The sequence below is a fragment of the Dromaius novaehollandiae genome, chromosome 9 (genome assembly GCF_036370855.1).
Source record: "Dromaius novaehollandiae isolate bDroNov1 chromosome 9, bDroNov1.hap1, whole genome shotgun sequence".
Taxonomy (NCBI): Eukaryota; Metazoa; Chordata; class Aves; order Casuariiformes; family Dromaiidae; genus Dromaius; species Dromaius novaehollandiae.
Window position 1 is genome coordinate 18,976,951 of NC_088106.1, and position 22,854 is coordinate 18,999,804.

The window sequence follows — 22,854 nt, forward strand, 5'->3', positions numbered from 1 at the left end:
GGATCTGGAGTCTACTCTTTTCCCTTTTGTGAATTACAGAACAGCAAAACTGAAGCAGAATGCTGTAATATTCACTTTGGAAGACCCAACTAGAAGGAAAAAATAAGTTGGGCACTAATGTAACTCCAAAATGCACACAGCTCCAAATTGTAGCTCCAAAATGCTTATTTGGAACATATAGCTCCAAATTTTAGACTGGAGGATGCATAAATCCTGTTTCAGTACTGCCCCGGAACTTTACTCAAGATTTTCCTCATTCAAACTTTTGTGCCATTTAGGAATCTCATATAGCTTTTGTACGCTTTACAAAACAAAAGGGCATCCTGGGACAGCTCCATTAGCAGAATGCTGGGCATACAGATAGAGGTCTCAGACAATTGCTGTCCATCTTTCTGTTTCAGGATACTTACATGAAACCCTGAAAAGTCAATTTTAATGGGAACTTCTTCAAAGCCATCTCCTTTGGGTGCAATCTGATTTAACAGATGGTAGTATGCTCTTGAATCCTAAAACAAGCAGTAAAATATTAAAAAATGAGCAAATATTTATCCTCATATAGCCATGTAGTGCTCTTACAGTCTCATTCAACAATCTTGTCAGTCAGAACTACAGCACTCTAATTTCAGTGGATATGGATGAGGTCTTCAGTGAATACAGTCACTTTACTACAGTATTTCTGATTAGCCAGACGACAGAGCAAAGGAATGTCTGCTAATTGTTCTGGATAATGTTAGCTAAATTCAACAGCATATGAACTGCCTAGCTGTATTAAGATATTTAAGGCAAATTTAGACAGGTTACTCCCCCACAAAAAAAACCTAACATGGATCTCATTTTCAGTGTTGGTATTTTATTTCCTCACAATGCTTTCAAACAGATTGCTTTACAAAAATTTTTATTTCTTCATGGACAACATAATTGCAATTAAAAATGAAGGCAAAAGTGGCTATTTTAGGATGACGCTATAGGGAGAAAAGAAGTCATATTTAATGTACTTTTCAGTATGCTTCTGCTTTCTTTTTCACTTAGAAACTAGAAAGCTGCTAGTTTTATAAGTGTTTAATACTTGACTTACATAACATATAACATTTTTACTATATTGATAGTTTTTATACAAAACTATAGTTAAATGTTTGCCTTAACAATAGCCTTTTTGGTGACATTTGAAAGAGATAAATACCAAATACTGTAATGGTTTTCTTCAGTGAAGAGAAAGTGTTTTATATTTCTCTTCTACTGGACTTACTACAGCAATCTGCAGGCTTTGGCAGGATGACTAAAGAAGAGAGAAAATTATGCAGATATGCCATCTGCCACAAGGAACCAGCCTGACTTTCAGTTCCCTCTGTCAGTAAATAGGCACACCAGGAAAGCACAGAGACTGAGAGGAGCTGCTCTCTCCTTGGATCAACAATCAGTAGCTAGGTCAGATAGCTCTCTGAGTAACTCTGCTTTCCAGAAATGATTTCCCACTCTTCTGTATGATGCTAGGTATGAAGGGCAATCAGCTATTGTCAAATATGTGCCACGAGGAGCTTTAAAGCAATATTCCATTTCCTTAAGAGAACAAAAGAAATAAAAGAGGGGTTTCTCCAGACTCAGAAGCAGGGAAAAATGGCCAAGAAAGAGGTAACTAATAGGGTAGTGCAAATAGTCTCAGGTAGCTCCAATGACAACAGAACATCGTAACTTCTCTGAATATGGGCTTGTCAGAATTGTTGACTTTGCAATGTTATGTTATGAGCAACCAAATAGGATGAGATCAAAATAATGTTCTTTCAGTGTTGAAAAACGCAGGCATAGCTAGAAAAAGCAGTTCACTTCTCTCTGGCTCATTTGTTTCTACATATACTATGTTTTAGTACCACTGTATTCAATTATCACAGATATAACTGCATACCTTAATGTCTTGGCTGAAGTTATTGATTTTCTGCCACCCTGCATTGGCCAGATGATAGTTTACCCAGCGTAGCAAGAGTTCTTCTGGAGAAAGCTTCAGCAACTCATCTAGTTCTTCCCCTTCATTTAGCAAAGCAATAAGAGCTAAAAGCAAGTTTAAAAGAAAGCTGAAATCATTGCTATCATGGTCTCAAAGCATTTAATTCCAAATTGTACACATTATATACTCTTACCTTCATTTCTGGAGATCTCAATATCAGCAAAAAGACCAACTTTAATGATCTGCCACAAGAGTCCCAATACTAAGTGTGGTTTTCCTTCCTGCAAATCTTGTGATCCGATGTTGACAACTGTACAGCCAATAGCAGATGCTGAGTTCAGGGCCAGGTTTAGGTTTTCCTATTTGGAATATCAACATTTAACAAATTGAGGAGGTTGCCACTCTTAGTAAATTTGTTAATATTAAAACTGCAAATGCAAGAGTTATTATGCAAGTTTCTGGTCATAAGAAATAATGCATTAGCTCAGTGGCTTCTAGTGGACCACTGCACTCTGGCGAGTTTTTGTGAATGACCACCTGTCTTACCAAAATTCAATGGAAAATAGTATTGATACTGTTTAATATGATCCCACCAAAACAATGTGGACCACTTTCCACAGCTTGGATCCTCGAGGAATAGTCTAACCAAATTAACTCTTTGTAATTCATTAATCACGTACACAAATTGAACAATATTGCCCAAAATACCAGGGGATCGATCCTGTGGACATATGTATTTATACGGAATTTTGCTCTGTGCAGGAGGCTACTGACATCACTGTCATCCCATCTTGGCTCTGTACAGGCTGACACATTTATTCAACCAGCTCTTACACTGTAATTGAACAGACAGCATACGAAAATCACAGCAATTCAACATGCTGACACTGAAACTAAAGCTAGTGATTGTCACAGATGAAACACTCCAAGAAAAAAGATATTCAGCAGGTCTCAAGCATTACTATTCATATTTTCCTGTGTCACATTTTAACTACCTACAGAGACAGTGTAAGCACATGTAGTATCATCTTTGCTGACACATCTTTAAAACCCATTTACAGGATTTAGAATCTGGTATGTCTTGATTTTTCTTATTTTAATATCACAATCTGAAATGAAAAATCTGCCCTTTAACTCAGGCTTTTGATTGGAATTTTATTTCCTAATTAGGCTAATAATCTGTGGTTCTACTTCCCTGTTCTAGATCATTTTTCTTCTACTGAAGCTAAGGTCTTAAAAACTTTCTCTCTCAAACATTTTCATAACTTCATAGCCACCATCTCTAGCTCAACACAACTAAAATAAAGCTTCTCCTCTTCGATTCGAGCCACTCTCCACTATTGAAAACACATCATCCTACCATACAGTATGCAGCCACGCAGATACTTTCTGTACTGTATCACTAAGATACGACCCTTCCCCTCTACTCAGAAGTCTAAAATTATTTCGTTCAGGTAGTTCTAAAGATTAGTAAAGCAAAAAAGCAGAATAGTGAACATGTAAAGAGCTAAGCAAAGCATGAGAAAGACAAGTTCTCTTTATGCAATCTAAAACACAAGAGACTTGATCAGAGTTTACTAGAAAATATAACTCCATGCTTTAACATTTTAAAATATATAGAACCTTTTTTTTTTTTGCTCCCCCAGGAAAACTATCATTAAAACAAAGCTATAGAAATACGTTCTACTTTTTCATTTGTGGCAGGTTCCTATCTATGCAATACTTACAGAAATAGTGAAAGGAGTGAGTTTCTTCTTATTAATAGCCCTTTCATCAATTGTATCTGGTTGTGAAAAGTTAATCATTTTGCTAAGGAAGAAAAGTCAGAATTTATTCAAGCTTTCATTTCTCAGAAAACATTTCATTATTTGCTTATAAATCATTAGCACTTTAAACTGGGAGTAAAGATATCTGACATGATTAAAAAAAAGAAACAAACCCTACATCCTCCTCTAAATCTCTTCTCCTTATTAAATAATTGTAGTCATCCAGAAACCTCTAAATTGCACATAATTATAAGAAGCTGAGCAGCAAGGGTTTATACTGAAGTAGCACAGCATGCCTGTGCTGTCAAAAAAGTTCTTGAGAAGAATAAAACAACTGTAAACTAGTCTCTTATGAAAATATTTAAACTAATATACTTCTGCCCTGCATTTCTATAGTAACTTGTATCTTCAGGGATCTCAAAGACCAATTCATATCAATACTAATGAACTAGTCCTTTGTTACCATAGTATATGGTTAAGTGCTATTAGTCTAGTTTAACTAACTAGAAAGTTACAGCAGACTACAGTACTGTATGCTCTTGCTACAGATTTAACTCAGATTTCTGTTCGTCCAGTCCCACGACATAGTAAGCAGACTTGGTAACTTTTTAAAATACTTGAAATAGCAAAGATTCCTAATTATTTCTGTTAATGAATATGATGATCAACTGTGTAATTATTTCATTTATAAACTGCCTGCACACATCTGGCATGTATAATTAGAGATCTGACATCGAAAAGACTTCTACAGCATATGCACAGAGATATATCTAAAAAAATGTACTAAATAAACCTCCTTCTCTCAGCTCTAGACTCACCAAAGCAGAATGCCATCCGCAAGGTATTTAAAAAGACTGGCATCTGATGGGTCCATGGGGAGGAGGTGCTTACAGTCTGGGTCATCTTGTAGAGCTTTGTTTATCCAATTAACAAAAGCAACTTTTTCTTCCTCTGAAAAGAGCAACATTAAAATAATCTATTATCATTTCCATGAACACATACTGCTGAACACCAGATTTAGATCAAACAAAAAGCTTCCTCTGCAACAAAACTCCTCAATTTCACGCGGGCCAGTTACAGAAGAAATCAGACCAATGGGAAAGCAGACAAGAAAAGACTGCAAGTACAGATTTATCTTTCCCCTACTGCACCCTCTAAACACTAGGTGATTTTCTAAAGGATAACATAGAAGTCATAACAACATACTGATGAAAGTATCATTAGAGTTGACTATGGGAGTTCAGTTTCTTAGTGATTACATTGAAAAGATGGAAATTTATGATCAGAAATATGCAACATCTCAATATGTATAGCTTTGGTCTAAAATGCAACATTTTATTCTGCCTTCTCCTAGGACTTCAGAGACTGACAGTATTTCTGAGACTATCAGCAGAATTGCTCTGCTCTATTTACCTAGTACCTTAGCAGTTTTAAAGAGAGTCTCTTTTTCTCTCTCTCTTCATATCTAGTTTACAGAATTTATTATGTCTCTAAGAATGCTTATCAGACCCACAATAAATCAAGCTACTCTATCAGGATCCAAATTCCCAGACAGTACAGGTAGCATTCTCCTCACTTTGCTCAAGAAGCATACAAGACAGATATGTACATCCGAGTCATTACACTCCTCCTATTATCAGTGGGAAGAAACACGAAATTCTAGCACACAGCTCATCTCATCATAAACTAGTTGGCTGACGAAGCCAGGTCAGAAAAATTGCACTCTAGAGTGGTCAGTTTCTCTCCACTAAAAATGAAAGGGAGCCTAAACAATTAGATCTGATAATGCCCATCCTACAAACCTGCTTCTGAGACTTGATCAGGTGTCCTTTGAGATGGAATATGCCCCCTACTTTGGAGATATACCAAGTGCAAATGCTGCTACAAGGAAGGATAATACCCGGACAGAGAGGGTATCACCACCTTCAGCTAATCAAGTGAACCTTCCTCATTTAAAGAATCTTAATATGCTCCTAAAACCACAGCAAATCGGAAAACCTGCAAAGCAATTAGGCACAATTATCAACGTATATGACACTCAATAGGGGGAGCTAGAAAGAAACATAGATCAAATATTAAAAAGCAGCTTCTCAAGCATGAGATAGGCTATGCAAAAGCCATGTTTGTGTGAACAGTTCTGTGATGGCACTGACATAGCTGAGGAGTCCCTTTCAGACAGAAAAATCTATGGTTTTTTTTCATTTTGGTTACCATTGTGAAATGAAAATGGGGATTCATTTTTATCTCATTATAGGACTAAAAGCAGGTTAGGTTTTCAAGTCTACTTACTAGAAATATGCCCAAAAGAGGCCATTTATTTGTTTCCACTTGTCATGAAAACACAAGTTTCCACTTGCTCTTGTCAGTGCTTGTTTTCATTTTTTGCTCTGGCAAAGATGCAAGAACTTACTTCTGGGTGCAGCATGAAGCTAGAAGCTAGCAGCAAATTGAACAGCCCACATTTTAATAAAATACCACCGACACTTGTCTTGTGCATCTCCAGATGCTTTCCTTCTGTTAAATTGCTTTCAACAGCAACATTTTCCAGCACATTTTTCTTCTTTCTCTGTGGTCCAAATTTCAAGGCTGTTTCCCCTTATGCATAATTCACATATTTTAATTTTTTACCTGAATAAGAGTGCTGTGTCCCTTCGCTAGATATTGCGGACGTTCCTCCAATTGCTGTAATACCCTGCTTTTTGTTTATTGATTTTCGGAAAGATTTGCTAACATCTTTACTTTTTAACTCCTGAATAATCTGGAATAAAAGAAAAATAGAGAGCATTTTGTGACTGATCATAGCTTCAACTACTTAAGTATTAACTCACGTTAAGTACTCTAGAGTCACTAAGTAACCTCACTCCCCTTGTTATTTACATTGGCTCCTGTTCTGAAAAAAAAAAAGAATTACTGTATTGGTAAAGTTAGTTCAAATCCCTTCCTGAAGCCTACATACTGGATATCTAACATATTGGTCAGTGAGTACCTAAGGTGCTACTTCTAAGTCATGCTATCCAATATACTAGATATGCAACAATCTACACAATTTTTCCACAGGTATCTGGTAAATTAAAAAAAAAACAAAAAAAAACCCCAAAAAACCCCATAAACATATATATTTTCATGTAGGACTAGCGCATATTTTCATCTGCTTACTTCATCATATGCTTTACAGTAAAAGGTTACTGCATGACTCTTATTCATTCTGTTAAACGAGCTGACTGATAGAGTTTTCCAAGTACCTGTAATATTAAATCAAGTTAGATATACTGATAGGTAACCTGAATTTGCCCAAACACTGTAGAGGTCTCAGAATTGATAATGAAGTATAGGTAACACATATGGTTCAATACTGAGGTACAGAGATTTGTATCTCAGCTGTGAATCAGCGCAAATTAGAATCTTGTGAAGAAACATCTAGTTAAACAAGTAACCTGCTGCAATCAACATCAATACCATACATTCAAAGCAAAAGCTATTTTAAAAAAACCACAAACCAAAAGCCTGAAAAGATTTTGCTTCTCTTGAATAAAGCATACTAGTCAGTAACCCACATAAAAAGTTTCTAAACCATTCAAATTTGTGTGAAAAATCCTACCCCATTCCCAATAAATTATAGTCCTTAACACAGTACAGTGATTAAGCATAGTAGTGCAAGCATTAGTGCATCATTAGCAGAATTCAAGGCCAGTATCTGTAACAATCCACATTTCTGCCAGAGCAAGGGCTGACACAACAGTTCCTAAAATAAATAATCCATGCCCCTCATCTCTGAGGAAACAGAAAGTAGGAATCATTGGAACTACTGCGTTCTCGCATGCTGCCCAATTAGACCAACAAAATTAACTGACAGAGAAATATAACAACTGGGAAATAATTATACAGAATATTGTAAGCTGTCACAGAAGGCCTTCCCATTCTCAAAATATTACTTAGTCATATCATTTAGTTTAGTCTTCTGTCCTAGCTCTTATCAGATACTGGACAGTCTAGAGACTTCTACCTTATTAGACAGGCAAAGGAACATCTTGTATAATGCTTTGATTAAAGGGTTCACTAAGGAAGAACCACAGGTTGAATATTCAAAGGAGCTGAAGGCAGAGAAGCACAAAATTCCTACTGCATTTCAGCCTAGACTTTATAATTCTTAGGATATTAATCTTCATGCTGTTAAAAGGCACTCTTAAGAGCTGAAGAGAGCTATTGAAAAAATGATTTTCCTATATTCTTGATTAATATTATTAATCAGCTCTTTGACTCATACATCGCTATCACTGTAGCTGCATATCACATGCAGAGGCAAAACCACAAATATTTTTCTAAACAAAACTGTACATATTAAAGAATATCATATATTCTACTCTCTAAGCAGTAGCTTAATAATTAGTTTATACTTCCTTTCTAAATGACTAGTTATTAAAATTAATCAGCTATGAGTTAAAGGGAAGTCTAAGAGAAACGTCTTACAGAGACAAATTCTTCAAAGTTGATTTTCCCATCCTTGTTGCTATCTGTTACTGCAATAATTTTTTCTACAATCTCCCGGACTCTGTAACCAGGCAAGGGAACACTTGCTTCTTTAAACAGGTCTTGAAGCTCATAATCACTGACATATCCGCTGTTGTCAATATCTGTAAAATGAGAATACTCATTGTTTTTATGCTTATGTAAAAAAGAAAAAAAAAACAGGTATAATAATTGTTGAGAATAAATGAACTGTGAGAAATGGCATTGCAATTCTAGGTGAACTTTATTTTTCTCTTTGACTTTACTACATATATATAAGTAAAAATGAAGGAATATTTGGGGATCAGAACCACAACTGGCTAGGAACTTTACCATTTTGTTTTGTATTTTCTCAGGAACTATCTTATAATCCCAAAGCACAGGTATAACAAGACGATAAATTGTCCATATCAAATTTAAGCTTTTATATCTTATGACTCCAACAAAGTCCTCCACAAACCTTCAAATTAAAGGAAGATCAATTATCATCTTGTTACTATTGGTATTACAATATTTGCAATCAGTAAAAGTTTTATGGTTGAAATTCAAACCTTTTTCAACTTGTTTTTAAAACAGCAGCTATGATCACAAGAACTCTACCTGACTCCACATTTTTATCCTAATATCTGACAGACATTTTCTAGTCTTCAAAACTTTTGATGTGGTAAGGTTCACCTGTGAAGAATAAACCCAGGATGACCTATATCTGTTCATTAAAGGTGACTTATTCACTAGCCATGTTGTGAGCAATTTGTACTGCCACCCTCACTTTTTGCTTGCAAGACCACATGCCAGGAATTTCTGACTACAACAAAGTATCAGAGGACTTTTCTCAACAGGAGGTGTGGCATAGCTTCACAACTGTCAGAAGAAGCAAACAGCCACGTTGCATCCTTATTATTTTCTCATGTAATATATACCTATTTTAGTGAATGCTTCTCTTAGTTCTTCAAGCTCTTCACGAGAGATAGTAGTTATGTTGTTTTCCATCTTCTGACAGCAACAACAGTTGTCCTCAGTTGCTTATACCTTATAATAATAAACAGATAGTGTTACAAGGCATCAATTCTAAACAGATCCTAGCATAATTTACTGATCTTTGCAATACAAGGTACAAGACCCAAATGTCACCTGCAGGCCTGCCCCACTTACAATGATATGAACAATACTTTAAAATACATCATACATCCAACAATTCCTTTTACTGTAACAGTGACTGAGAATTTACAATAGCAACGGCTTTTTTCACACACCTCATATTTTCATTTGCATAGAATAAACATTAACCAATCTACCTCCATTGTTTGAGTGGTTTTCCAGTGTTAAAATCGTTGCCTTTCATTTCAACAAACCAGTTTTAGAAAAATTCATTTCCAAGTGCAATGCAATCTGATTGTCAATTAGGAGTTAGGGCTAGGACCTAGTCTTGCACTGAGTACTCTAGCATTCGCACAATAGTTAAACTCAGTGGGATATCTTTAAGTACCTGCTTACAATCAACAAAAGGCAACTCTGATGAACCTTTCCACAGCTCTGCAGAAGCTAGCACCTCCTGACAGTTATTCTACCCTTCTGACAAAGGCTATTGCCTCAAAACACAGTCAGAGTGGAATGAAGGCCTACACTTACAACAAAGATAGAGTCTCAACATAAATGCACTTTCCCTACCCAAGTCCATAAAAAAGCAAAACAAAACAGAAGATACCTTCACAAGGGCAGATAATAACCCCTCATGACATACCCTTGCCACTGATTCCTATCATCAATTGGCTTTAAAACAGGATGGTTTGAACCCTTGTTAAGGTACAAGCTTTTAAAGAAGTTGCACTCAACTGTCTCAGTATGCAAGGTTATATTTGCATCTGGCCTTTTCCAACATGCACACCCGTTTGTGCATACAAAGCAAGTCTACTGAAGCACTCATCTTCGGGTTGCAAAGTTCTTTATTTGCAACACTGGGGTGTAGAGACCACTAGGTGCCACAGATAGTGCTGTGGCTACCAGTAAGCATATATTTTGCCTTTTCTTTTTCAAAAACAAAGCAAAACAAAGAAAAACATATCCCCCCCCCGAAACCCTTACATTAATATTTTGATCAAACTTATCCTATACTTTATCTGTGTTTTTTCCCCTTCTGTTTTGGTTGTTTTTGTTTTAGTATACGGAGCAAGAAAAATATTCCTATAACCTCAGAAGAACAGGTATTTGCTCATAATAGTTACATTCAGACTATGCAACTGCTTCTCTACAAAAAATTGCACACATCAACAGAACTCTACTATTACCCATTGGACAACGGAACAGGAAACAGAAGACTATTTTCCTCAGTGACTAGTTTTACCATGGACCTGCTGTATGACCTTGGGCAAGCCTATCTGTTTTTCATCTTTGTCTGTCCTAATTAGGTTACAAACGATCCCACTGTGGGGACTGTCCCATCAGTAGATGTCTGTACAATAACTATGACAATAGGATCCCTGTAAGGTCTACTGTAAGACTGTAATAAGGGAATCATAATTTGGCTCAGAAAGGGAGCTTAAACACCATCCCTCTGAATTTCTATTAGAAAATCTCTTCCACACTGTAGCTTTTTCAATTTTCTTTCAATCCTTTACAGCCTGGTAGTGAGACAAAATAAAAATGAAGAAATGCCACAAACCACAACATTAGAGAAGAGGCAGCAGGGCAGCTGCAGTATGCCAAGGGATTCTGCCAACAAGAATCAAGGATTTCCTGGAGGACTGCTAGGGAGACCATGAGGAATGCGTGCAATACTGCTGATGTGGATTACACTTACTCTGCTGGCAAAACAGTTTTAACACAAAATAAATCAGCTGTGGTCAGCCACAAATAGGTGCAACATTGCCTCACCACTCTAAAACACTGAAGTGTCTCCTGATACCAGAATTATAAGCAGTGACATCACATTATTTCACTGAAAAAGGTATCATTCTTTTGTACTGAATGGTGACAAAGCCTGATAAACTCTACAATTGGAGAGAATATTTGTTTATCAGTTGGCTTTCCCTTACTATCTATGAGACTAAATGAGAACTACAGCACAACTCGTGCTCTGTTTGTTCACATGCTGTTCACAGTTTGGCCACCTTTGCTTTGAGAAGGAAGTGCACCAGGTTAGACTACTTCTTACGCAGCTGTCTATAGAAGTTACACAGAAAGTGGAGGATTTCTTGATTCCACCCCCCCATCATTCACATAAAAGGTATGGCTAGCCTGTTTGATATTTTGCTTCAGTACGTGCTAGTATTTAACTGTTCTTTAAACAGGAGGTGCAGAGACATTTGGGCTATTTTATTTATTGCACTTTTACAGACCACCTATATTTAATGCCTGGCTGAAGTTGTCAATATTCTAGTGTCCTTGCATTTATGTGGTATCTTTTAGGAGAAAAAGGAGACATCTTGACAAAAGCTGGATTCAAAATTATAGTTTTTAAAATGTGAAAATATTAAAGTAAATGTTAAAAATTGCAGTTATTCAACATATTTGTAAAATAGATATGTAATAAATATGCAGCTGGAGGGAGAGTCCGGTAGCCAGAAATTAGAATTCAGCCAGGATATTGGGACTGACCGGGTCACACAGGATATGACCCTGAGTGTGGGTGGCAAGTTAAGTCTTTTTCCTTCATGTCACTCAATCTTATTTAAAGTACTAGATTAAAACCCTACTCATACATTTTGCTAAGCTTACTAGCAGCATGTACCCTTCATACTGAAAAGAAAAAAAATATCTAAAAGTCAGTTCAGAAAAATGACCTTACATACAGATATTTCTGAAGTGTAAGGACTCTGATTAGGAACCCAAATAAAAAAAATAAATAAAGAATAAGGTTTGGAAAACTGAAAAACTAAAAAAGTTTAAAAAAATTAATACATTCATATTAACAAGGAAATTACAAGGACTGTGAAGCTGCAAAGGGACAGAAGACAGTCCTTTGAAATACAGGAGCAAGATGTCAAAGCATAAGTGAAATATTTAGCAACACAGGTACGAAAGACAGCAACTGTTATACTTATTTTTTTAAAGCTATTATTAACATGAGTCAGACTTCATCAAAAATAATTTCTCAAAAGTTGCACAGTAATTAGTTTTACTCTCCATCTTTTTTTTTAATAATTGGATTTTCCAACACATTCTATATTGGAAAATAGCCATCTTTGATTTCCAAAGATACTGCTTATTTCAGTAACAGCAGATACTCTGTTCTTGAATGAAGAGATAAAGCTAATACCTCTGATCTAAAGAGACAGCCTTACATACTGTATTATATAGTTACAAGGTAAATCAGCTGGTCAATTAAATGCCAAAAGTGCTGCAATTATATTTTTGGTGTGCAGGAGAGAGTTAGTTTGAACAACCAAAGACAACACCTAAAAATGCCAGACATTTCAGACAATTTCAATATAGAAATGGGGAATGCTCATCTAAGCTAATAAACACTTTGCACACGCAGGGTTTACCATCACCCAAAAGACGACTCAAAGTCTGCAAGCAATTCCCACACGATGTAAAACTAAACCTAGAAAAGTTCACATCTATTGGAACTTTGACCATCTCCTGAAAAATGTGTTACTTTACAGACTTAAGTGTTTCCCTGTACCCTGGTAGTGTCCATATGACACTAAGATTTTTCTGTAGCCTATGCTTACATTAAACCATCTCCTGCTGCTCTAGCATAGAGGAGGTATAAACACTGGTTTTATGCTGAGAAAGGACCCTTGATCCTCTTTTTAATCCTGGCCAATATGCTTAACATGAACTGACAGTAGTCATGCATCCCTAGCCTGTCTTCTGCACCCAGGCGGCTTTTTGTATCTAAAGAGAATCCAGTGGAGTTTCCTGGAAATGTTCCATGTACAACATTAAGACAGATAAAACTGCTGTTGGTGCCATCAGGATGCTTCTGTGTGTGTGGAGGAGCGTCCCTGCCTGAGCAACAGCTGAGAAAGAGAGGAGGCCAGACAGCAGTTCCTGCCCCTTTCCTGACCCATTATCAAAGCTGTCAAAAAAACAGAGCGGTTAATTGGCAAGCAGGCCCAGTGGTTTTCTCCATCCCCGCAGGCAACTAACAATTTCTTTTCCAGCTCTTCATTTCAATTTTCATTTGCCTTCTTTTCACGCTGCAGCTGCCTCTGCAACTACACTGGACATTCCGCATGCTGACTCCGGCGCCTGTTTTCTTTTGTTACTGTTCTTTTTGTTTGGCCTGAGACACACCCCTCTGCTAGCTCAGGTGCAAATACCACTATCCCCCTGCAGCATCCTTAAATCTGCTGTTCCTAATGAGAGCCAGGCTAGCATAATTAGCAAATACAAGTTGTGGGTAAGAATTACTGCATTTATGTCAATAAACAGGTATTGGTATCTACTATCTACAATTACAAAATATTAAAAGAATATGTTGTACTTCTCTTCTTAGGCTTTGTTTGTATCAAGCTGATTTAGGGGTTTTTTTTGGGGGGGGGGGAGGGGGATTCCACATAGTTTAACCCCTGGCATTCCCACATTAGATTATCTAGGATTTTGTAAATGAATGCAGTGGGCACAGGTCAGTCTTCATGCACCATTAGTCCCCTTTAAGCTCTCATTAGCTTAAACCAGGGGTTCTATCATCCCCTAATGAGAAATGAATGCATTACAAGTTAAAAGACATATAAAAAGGAACCTTGTAACAGGGGTATGCATAAGATACTCTTTACTCAGTGAGGTCAGAAGAGAAAATAATGCTATACTGAAACTGAGGAAAACTCAAACATTAGTGAAAAGGCATGCAGATTATAAAACCTGGTAAACAATGGAACATTGATATACAGAATTTTTATCACATATGAATATATATATATATACACATACACACAGACACATATATACACACAGAAGTTTGAGTCTTTTCAAGAGGATGTAACACCTGCCAAACTTTTTTTTTCCAGCTTACACTGAGATCTTTTTACTTATGACAAGACTATTCTCAGCCTCCATATATAAAGATAATTATAGGCCAACTAAACAAATCCTTTAACAATGTGAAAGAATGAACTATTTTAGATGTTTCACTGGAGGTCCACAGTAAAGCTATTATATCAGCAAGGAAGACTAATCTTTTACTGCTCAAAGTCTTTTGATCTTGATCACCAAATGAAGGACCAATAGTGTCAAGTGATTTTATAATCTTTTTTGATACTGTAGTTTACATTAGTGTAGGATACGGAAGGATAGTTTATCTTCCCCTTATCAGTGAAAAAGCTTAGGGAAATGTTAATAGGGGAGAATAACACATCCTGTTATTTAAAGTGAAAGAGGTTTAGAGCGTGGAATACCATCCTCCAAAGGTAGAATAAAAGAATCTAGCACACTTGTAAAACGATGGGCTGCGAGCACTGAGTCTTATAAAGAAGATAAATATATCCAGTCATAATGCAGCCAACGGGATGCTCATATACCTTTAAAAGAGGAGAGAGAGGAAAAAAAACCACCCACAACAACCCCCAATCCCCATACTTACAGAATTAGTATTAAATTTGATCACTTATTTCCAGAAAGAATTGAAAGGTCAGTCTACCTAATTAGCTGTATGAAGACATATGTATAGAAGAGAACGTTAAATGCTGAAGTGAGTTCCTAATTTTTGAAAGAAGAGGCAGTGTACAGTTAAAGTACACAAGGTACATTTAGAAATAGTTGAAACGGCATTTCATATTTCATTATATTAAAATAATATGTAGTACAATAAGAACTATAACAAATCAAAAGAGTTCTTTAAATATCACATAGCCAATCTGAGACCTTACTTCCTGAAAGAGTCAGAGGCTATGTTTCTCCACCTGGGCTTATAATAAGGCTAGATATATTTATGGCCATCAAAAGCTTCTAGTAATTACTGGAATTTAGATGGTAATAATAAAGAAATGTCATGCTTCAAGATATAGACAGGTAAGTCATGGTATTTTCCTCACTATTCCATGTACAGTGTTACACAGCAAACAAGGTACAATTAAAAAGTGAGGAACTGGTATATTTTGCATTGGTATTTCCCAGAGGAAGACTATCAGACTAACCATAATTTTAAAATTTTGTGTCAATGTAATATATATCTTATGCTATGTGAAGGACTAGGAGATTTACATTTACAAGTTAATTATTCACTCTATAGGAATTTATTCATCACTGGTGAATAATAAAATCAACATTTTCCACTATGCCTTTAAGATAAATATGGGTGACTCAAGAATAAGCAATAAAACAGTAGGCTAATACATCTAATTGTTAGACCGGGCATGGGCCTATCTGAATTCATTTACTGTGGTGCAAGCATGGAATAATTTCACTTAACAGGATAATTTCAGGAGACTTCAGTCAGGATCAAGAGCTTTTCTACTATAAAGCAAGTGTCTGTTTACTTTTGAAAGTTACATTTTCTTCCAAACAAAATGCCTCCAGCTGCCTTTGATTGCTGAGTACACCACAGCCATGCAAATTCATCCACAGTATCAGTTTCACAGTTTCCTTCACATGCATCATTCAAGAGGATCTCAGCCTGCCTGTGCTTTGTATTATTGCATTCAGCACAAGTAATAAAACACATCAATGGAAAACTTACCTACTATAGAAGGACCACCCCTAAGAAAGTGATTAAAAAAAATGCTATTACATGCAGAGTTCACAGTAATACCTTTTCTGAAACATTGCGTTTTCAATTGTTTACAGTTTAACTACACCAACAGTTTAGGCTGAATTTGCCCAAGCTGATTATCTTGGACCTTGTGAGACTTGATTCTGATTTCGTCGATTAGTTGTTTTTCTAAATGCTTTAGAAGTTTCAGCTGCCTCCAGTACAGTACTGGAAATGTTTTATCCCCTCTGTGTTTCTGAACAGGGACTTGAAAATCTGTCTAGCCCATATTTACAGGCAAAGTGATGTCGGCACATCCAAAATCAATCCAAATTTAGCCAGACTTGTAAAACCCCTCAAAACTGCTACTTGAATATGTTGTGTCAAGGTTGATTAGAGGCTGTACTCTTTCATTCCATTTTCACTAAGGATGCTCTAGTCTAGTATAGGAAGTGGGAGACAAAAACCTTCCGCTGCAATCGCTTCTCACGGCTGCCGAGATGCAGTACAGCACCTTTCCCCCCATCCCTGTTCCAAAGACCAAGAGTAAAGCAGGAAAGCAAACTCTAATCTTCCAAGTCCCACAATGGAGTATAAACTACTATTCAACTCGTCCTTCCCTTATTTGCTTTACAAACATTGCATTTACAAACATTGTTTATAAACTCTGTGGTATAAATGAGCACATTATCAAGAGCAGGTCTAAAGCACTCTTAATATAGTGACTTCCTCTGTGAAATTGGGATACTAAGATGATATAAAGCAATATACATCACTGAGTTACTGTGGCGGACAGATGAATGAATTTTTTGCCTTAAACATTTCTTGGTGCATGGGGTGCAGGCAGGCCATAACCCCGAACAAGCCATCTGTCCCTGGCGGAAACAGGACTGGGCTGCTGCGACCCCTGAGATGGTCTCCCTGCGACCACCCGGAACACACCGAGCCTGCACTGAACGAGACCACAGTCGGGCAGAGACTTTGGGATCCGTTTTTAGCACAACTTCTATAAAACTTGCTTGGCATGAGTGGCTAAATTTGCTGAAGCCTTAGGCCGCACTCCCTAGTTTGGTGAGAAAGGGCCCCAGAGCTGGTGCAGGCGGGAACGATAAGGGAGTTACCAGCAATTTGCATTCCTGTGCACTGCTGAAACAGTGCTAATTGCTGGAGTTACCACCTCTTTGTCAAGACCTTGAGAGATGATGGTGGGACCCGAGGAAGGAAGACACACCTGTCTGCAGAAACTGCAACAGAAAAGATAAGGGAGAAAAGAAACAGCCTGCCTAGGAACAACGATGAGATCCAATAAGGAGCAGGAGACCCCAGACTCAAAAATTACTATTGGTCTGAACTACCACGTGGGGGGGTGGGAAACTTAATTTGAAAAAGCTATAATTGCCCAGGGATCTCTTTGTTCAGGGTCCCTCTTTGGAGGTACCCAACTCGAGCTGTAACCACTGCACGCGTGTCATTCCGAGCTAACCTAGGGTCGGACCCAACTCGAGTTGTAATTACTGCACGCGCACCACCAAAACTTACACCCAGGGTGAAGAGGAGCCACCTACCACCAGACGGGAGCCCCCCCCACTGCCGAGACTCCCAAAGGAAGAGGACCAACAGGACGCCGCTGGATCCACGGGTGGTGATATCTTTCTCTCTCTCTCTCTCTCTCTCTCTCTCTCTCTTTCCCCTTCTCTTTTGTTGAATGTTGGTAAGATCTGTTTTGTCTAGCTAGTTGCAGTATTCACCATTGAATTATCCTATTTGACCACATGCCTTATCTTTGTGTTAATAAATCTTAAAACTGGTTGGCTGGTGTCGTTTCACCTTAATTCAGTCCAAGGGCATCACGAACTTGGTCGTTTGGCCCCAAGGGGAGGGAGGTCGTCCTGAACGACTCCTTTCGGGCCGCGACAGTTACTGCTTTCTTGCTGCATTTTCTGATGTTTATAAATATAATCATACATAACATGCTAGTTGCCATAACATCACTTCTGTAAGTAATAAAGAAGAAAAGGAAGTCAAGCACATTGTATGTATTGCAGTCACTGCAATACAGTGCATACTTGCACCTGCTAGCAAATTGTTTTTGGATGAAAACTGTAGGCACAAATCTGCTCTCATGAATGACAAGTAGTTTTTGTTCACGACATGAAGACAATGCACAAATCAACACTGGAAATACAGAAACAAGCTGCTTCTCATACATCTCTTGATAAGAGATTGTTTGCAAAACAACAATCCCTTAATCTGGAGCAAAATCATCACAGTTTTGGGAAAATACAGGAACTGTGCTTTACCTTTTACTTAATGCAAACTTTTGGATTAAGCGCTCTGAATTGTATTTATATAATACAAATACAACACACAAGCTTCCTAATAAATTAGGGAGAACAGAATAAAAGTATACAATACAAAATATTAAACATTTGTGCCACAATAGGAAACAAATGAAAGGACATGAAAACAAAAATGAAGTTTCCGTAGAGAGCCTCTGACACGATAAGAGTCAAAGAACTCTGCTCCAAACTAAAGGTTGGATAAAATCAATCTGCTAAAGCGGCACTTACTCTTGGTTTTATTAGGCACAACCTTTGCCTTGGTGGAAGTTCAGTAGAAACACGTGCTTGGTATTCAAGCTCTGCCAGGATAAATGTTGAACACATAAGGAAAATGAAAGCACAGTAGGAATTTTAATATACTCAAACCATAAATCAAAATTATCTTTTATGCTAGCTAAACATCTTTCATGATCAAATACTTTTAAATATTTGTTTCATTCCCCAACAACATAAATATTTTATCAGGAAAAAAGATTAGAGAAGAGGTAAGGACCTAATGTTTAATATAAACAGACTATCCACTAATAATAGACTGTTTTCACTCAGTATTTTTTCAGTACTCCTCGTGAATAAAATAAGTCTACATTCTCATGGAAATGGCAGAGAATAAACAAGAATAGAGTTGCTACAATCAACAGTAAGAAGGATGGTCCTAATATGCCCTTCTAAGAAGTTTATGAGTCTACTTCCAGCCAAGAAGCTGGGAGACAGAACTAAAGATATGCAGATGTAAGTGACTTCATGACTTGACAAGCTAAAAAAAGCGTGCCACCAAGCTGCAGCAATTCAAGCTCTGAGACAACCTAGTCAAACCTTCCATTTGGTCTAAGGAATATTGGTTACTTTGGTATTCATGTATACAACTTCTTCCAGAGGATCTCAATGCACCTTATTAGATACTATCCACAGCAGAGGTACCAGAGTCACTATGAACAAGTTTTTCAGCTTCAGTGGGGAATACCAGTAACCTCAGTTGGAATCAGCCAAATTTGTAGATTTTCAACAACAGTCATGCCAGAAGTAATCAGTAAACTAGCCAGTCTTATTCCCTTCTTCCAAGCTCTATCTATTAAGTCATACCACTCAAATACTATGCAAAGATAATGACATCCCTTCCAAAAGGGAAGAAATTGGCTTATGTTTAACGCTGTTGTAAAACTACAATTGTTAGTGTAAACAGGAAGGCTGCTTGAGGTCTCAGTTACATAGTTCATTACATGCATGAAAAGTCAGAGTGACATGTTCACTAACATTTTGATTGTAAAATGAGGAACTGCTGCATCCAGTGATAAAACCCATACACCACAATGTTGACAAGGACAGAGAAGAGGAGGCAAAAACAGTGGTAAGAGAAGGGGGAATGGGGAATTCCTCTGGCAAATAGGAGCTCATGTGACTTTCCCTTTGGTGAATAAACCCTAGAACAAGTGTCCCCTCCAGACAGTTAGACAATTAGCATTTTTAGAAACCACTAGGATTGTAATAGGTGTGACCTTTGTGAGCTGGGTACTAATCTGCCCAGTGTGACTCATTTTAGTGTTGCTTTAGCTTCCACCACACTATTAGTAGTCTAGCATAATGTTTACCTTTTCTTTATACAGTTAAAACAAATGGTCATAAACAAAATTCAGAAATCCTGGTATGAAACTGATAAATCCTGCAGCCCATTTCTGAGAGGTGTGGCTTACTACTGTTAAGACCCATTTTCACCTCTGATTAAAATAATCCTCCCCGTGTTTCAGATATATACCTTAGTCACAATCAGGACAACTTCTATTCACAATTAAAATCACATGTATTTGTAATGAAGAATTTTATTCACATTAAGTATTAATATGTTGTCCCTCGACAGCTCTAGGACACAACGAAGCCTACTCATTAAAACTCAAAATAATAATGGTAACAGAAAAGTGAAGCAACCCCATCATCTTACTTTTTATCCATAAATCTCAAGTTCATTTTTTGAATATAAATTAAACATTTAAACACACTGTTTGGAAAGCAAGAATTTCTCTTTCCCATTTTACAGAGAGCAATGTCTGTATCTCAAGCATTTCACGACTGCAGTGCAACAAGGATATATTGGGGCTAGCTACAAACTACCCAGCAGGGTACTAGCTGCTCTGGTGGGGCTCAGGACAGATTAAGGTCACTTGGTCAAAGAAACTTCTTCAAGAGTGTTAACAGCATAATGTTTCACACTGGTCTGGGAAGTATTTCACTGAGCCCGTAACAGAAACCAGATTCATCTTTCTTCCAGCAAGTTCAATCAATTTAATATTCTAGTTCATTCTATAAGACAGTCTTGGTTTTATCCCCTCATCTGTGTTATCAACCAGCATCTGGATGAATAATTCAATACTCTCCAGAAATCAGTTTGTTATATTAAAAACTATGTCCCATGCTAACTAGTTACCAGGCTTCCCTTCACACAAATGTGCTTGGCTTTCCTTCCTGGAGATGCTCTGCAAGCTCCCATCAATAGATCTCTTCTGCTCTTCTCCTATGCTAGGAGACTGCCTTACCCCACTGACCTTGTCTCCACATCCAGCTTGTCCCCACTTTCTACTGAACATGCATTTGCATGGGAAACCTGCTGTCGTGCTTTGATCTGAGTAGGCATTCACCTCGTCACAGTTTCCGGGTGCAGCTGTATTTCTGTATTTGGCATCCTGTGCTATGGTGACTATCATAAGAAAATTTGATCAGAAATTAGGAAATACTTTGTGATAAAACCTTTCACTGCTCTGTAGGATACAATTGCTATTTAAAAATCCAAACCTGGTTTCTCTGTGACATTTCATTAAAGCAGACCATGCTAAAATATAAATGGAAAGGCTACACTAACAAAAGCAAGTTAATTCAGGTACTTCATCCTCAAGTCACTCTTTTGTGTCTAGGCTGACATTACATATCAAGTTTACAATGGCAAAAGGAAATGAGTAAAAGATGCTCTAAGCAAATGACACTTAATAGCCTTCTTTTTTCAGTTTAAGTTTAGGCACGTACAGCTTTTGTTAACATGGAACTAGAATTATACATAAAAATACCATTACTTTTCTTCTACAAATGTTCCTGCATGAATGTTCTCTGATATGCTTCTCAAGCCTGGATTTTATGCTTTGATTATTGTTATACTTATTTATTACTATAGCACTATAAACTAGTTTATAACACTGCATGTTAATTACTAAACAGAAAAGTTAAACAGAAGTAATAATAACAGCCCAAACTTTTCAAAAACCATGAGTCAGGCCCCAATTTGCCTGAGAGCAACTGCAAAATTATGAAATGTCAAAGGGTTTTAAAATGATAAATTTGGAAAGACATCCGTTTTCTGTTTTCAGATGCTTCATATTATCTTCAGACTACCTCTTGAAGCTTGTCTCTATAGTCAGAAGGATTAAAAGTTTGTTCAAAAAGCAAGCAGATCCTCACACAACTTTTCAACTCAATTAATTTTTATTTTGGAGAGTATCTTCAATTTTCACAGAAAGCTCCATCAAATTATGCAAATTGATAATATTGTAGAAGTCATTGGCCCAGCATGGTCTCCCTCTAAATTACAGTTTAAGTGTTACATTTCTAAAAGGGATAGTATTATTCAAGTCAAATAGTTGTAACTTCAATCTGATATTATTTCCACCTCTTTTGTATGTAAGGAAATGAAAGTAATCTGAAACATGAACACTAAGCACAGCTTTTTCACTATCCACCAGCTTCTAGCACCACTACTCTTACCACCAGTTTCACAGCCAAAATTCTGTTCCTGCCATTAGCAAGTTACAATTTCACAATTTACATGCTTCACAATTTTCCAGATTTTGATGGATTTCACATTTCAACTATTACAATCAAAGAGTACTCACCTTCAGCTGTTTAATCTGCAATAAAAGTATCATTGATGTTTTTACAATGTCTTTTGCAAGGCTGTCAGTTCCAGCCCCAAGCCTCCGTTTCTTCCAGCTTCAGTGCTGCTTAAGAAGTAGAACATATCACAGTCAGTCAGTGTTCTTTGCTAAGGAATTTATCCTTCCATGAGACTCAATTTCAGAAAAATGTTTCTTAAACCAACTGGAACATTATGAATCATTTTTTTCTCTTCTCTAGTGTGAAAATAACACGTAGTCAGCACACAACAGCATAAAAACCAAAACTATGAACAAAGCTACCAATGAACAAACAGCCTAATAGGCAGAAGGGGAGGGAGATCTTAAAATGGTACAACTGGCAACACCCTCCAGGCAAACACTACTTTCACCTCTTAGTATGCCTGTTCTCTGGCAGTCTCTGAAGTAGAAACTCTCGCTACAATACTAAAACTCCAGCAGACAGCCATAGGGGTAGCTCTTGCTAATGAACATAGTTTTAAGGTCACCCCAGAAGTTAATCATGTGAAGATCATTAAGTGTAATAACATAAATGCACATTCATTCTCCTGTCCTCAGCAATTCAACTGACATCCACATATTTAATATGCTAGTTAATTACAGTTGCCAAACAGTGCCAGGTAGATGTGGGTTGCCAGATATTTTTTTTTTAAAAAAAGTTTTCACTGATTTATCAGACGGCAATATGGCCTTCTGTCACCTGCTAATTCCTAGTTCAACCCTACATGCTTCAAAAGATTATCAGAAGATTAGGCTGATCAGATACTATACTACAGGC

General features: G+C 37.2%; 1 protein-coding gene across 5 annotated transcripts in view; it reads right to left on the minus strand.

The window, feature by feature from the left end:
• Positions 1-22,854, minus strand: part of PLS1 (plastin 1) — a 48,504-nt gene that overhangs the window by 13,987 nt on the left and 11,663 nt on the right. For 2 of the 5 annotated variants that reach the window (XM_064516858.1, XM_064516854.1), the window contains 9 exons: positions 22,056-22,160; positions 9,132-9,240; positions 8,173-8,336; positions 6,334-6,463; positions 4,524-4,656; positions 3,667-3,748; positions 2,133-2,298; positions 1,901-2,043; positions 411-506 (listed from right to left, as the gene is read on the minus strand). In XM_064516858.1, the coding sequence (XP_064372928.1) occupies positions 411-506; positions 1,901-2,043; positions 2,133-2,298; positions 3,667-3,748; positions 4,524-4,656; positions 6,334-6,463; positions 8,173-8,336; positions 9,132-9,201 (984 nt within the window). In that variant the 5' untranslated portion in view covers positions 9,202-9,240; positions 22,056-22,160. Of the gene's footprint in view, positions 1-410; positions 507-1,900; positions 2,044-2,132; positions 2,299-3,666; positions 3,749-4,523; positions 4,657-6,333; positions 6,464-8,172; positions 8,337-9,131; positions 9,241-18,414; positions 18,486-22,055; positions 22,164-22,854 lie in introns of those variants that run through there. The other 3 variants (XM_064516857.1, XM_064516856.1, XM_026101705.2) reach the window with 2 other exon arrangements.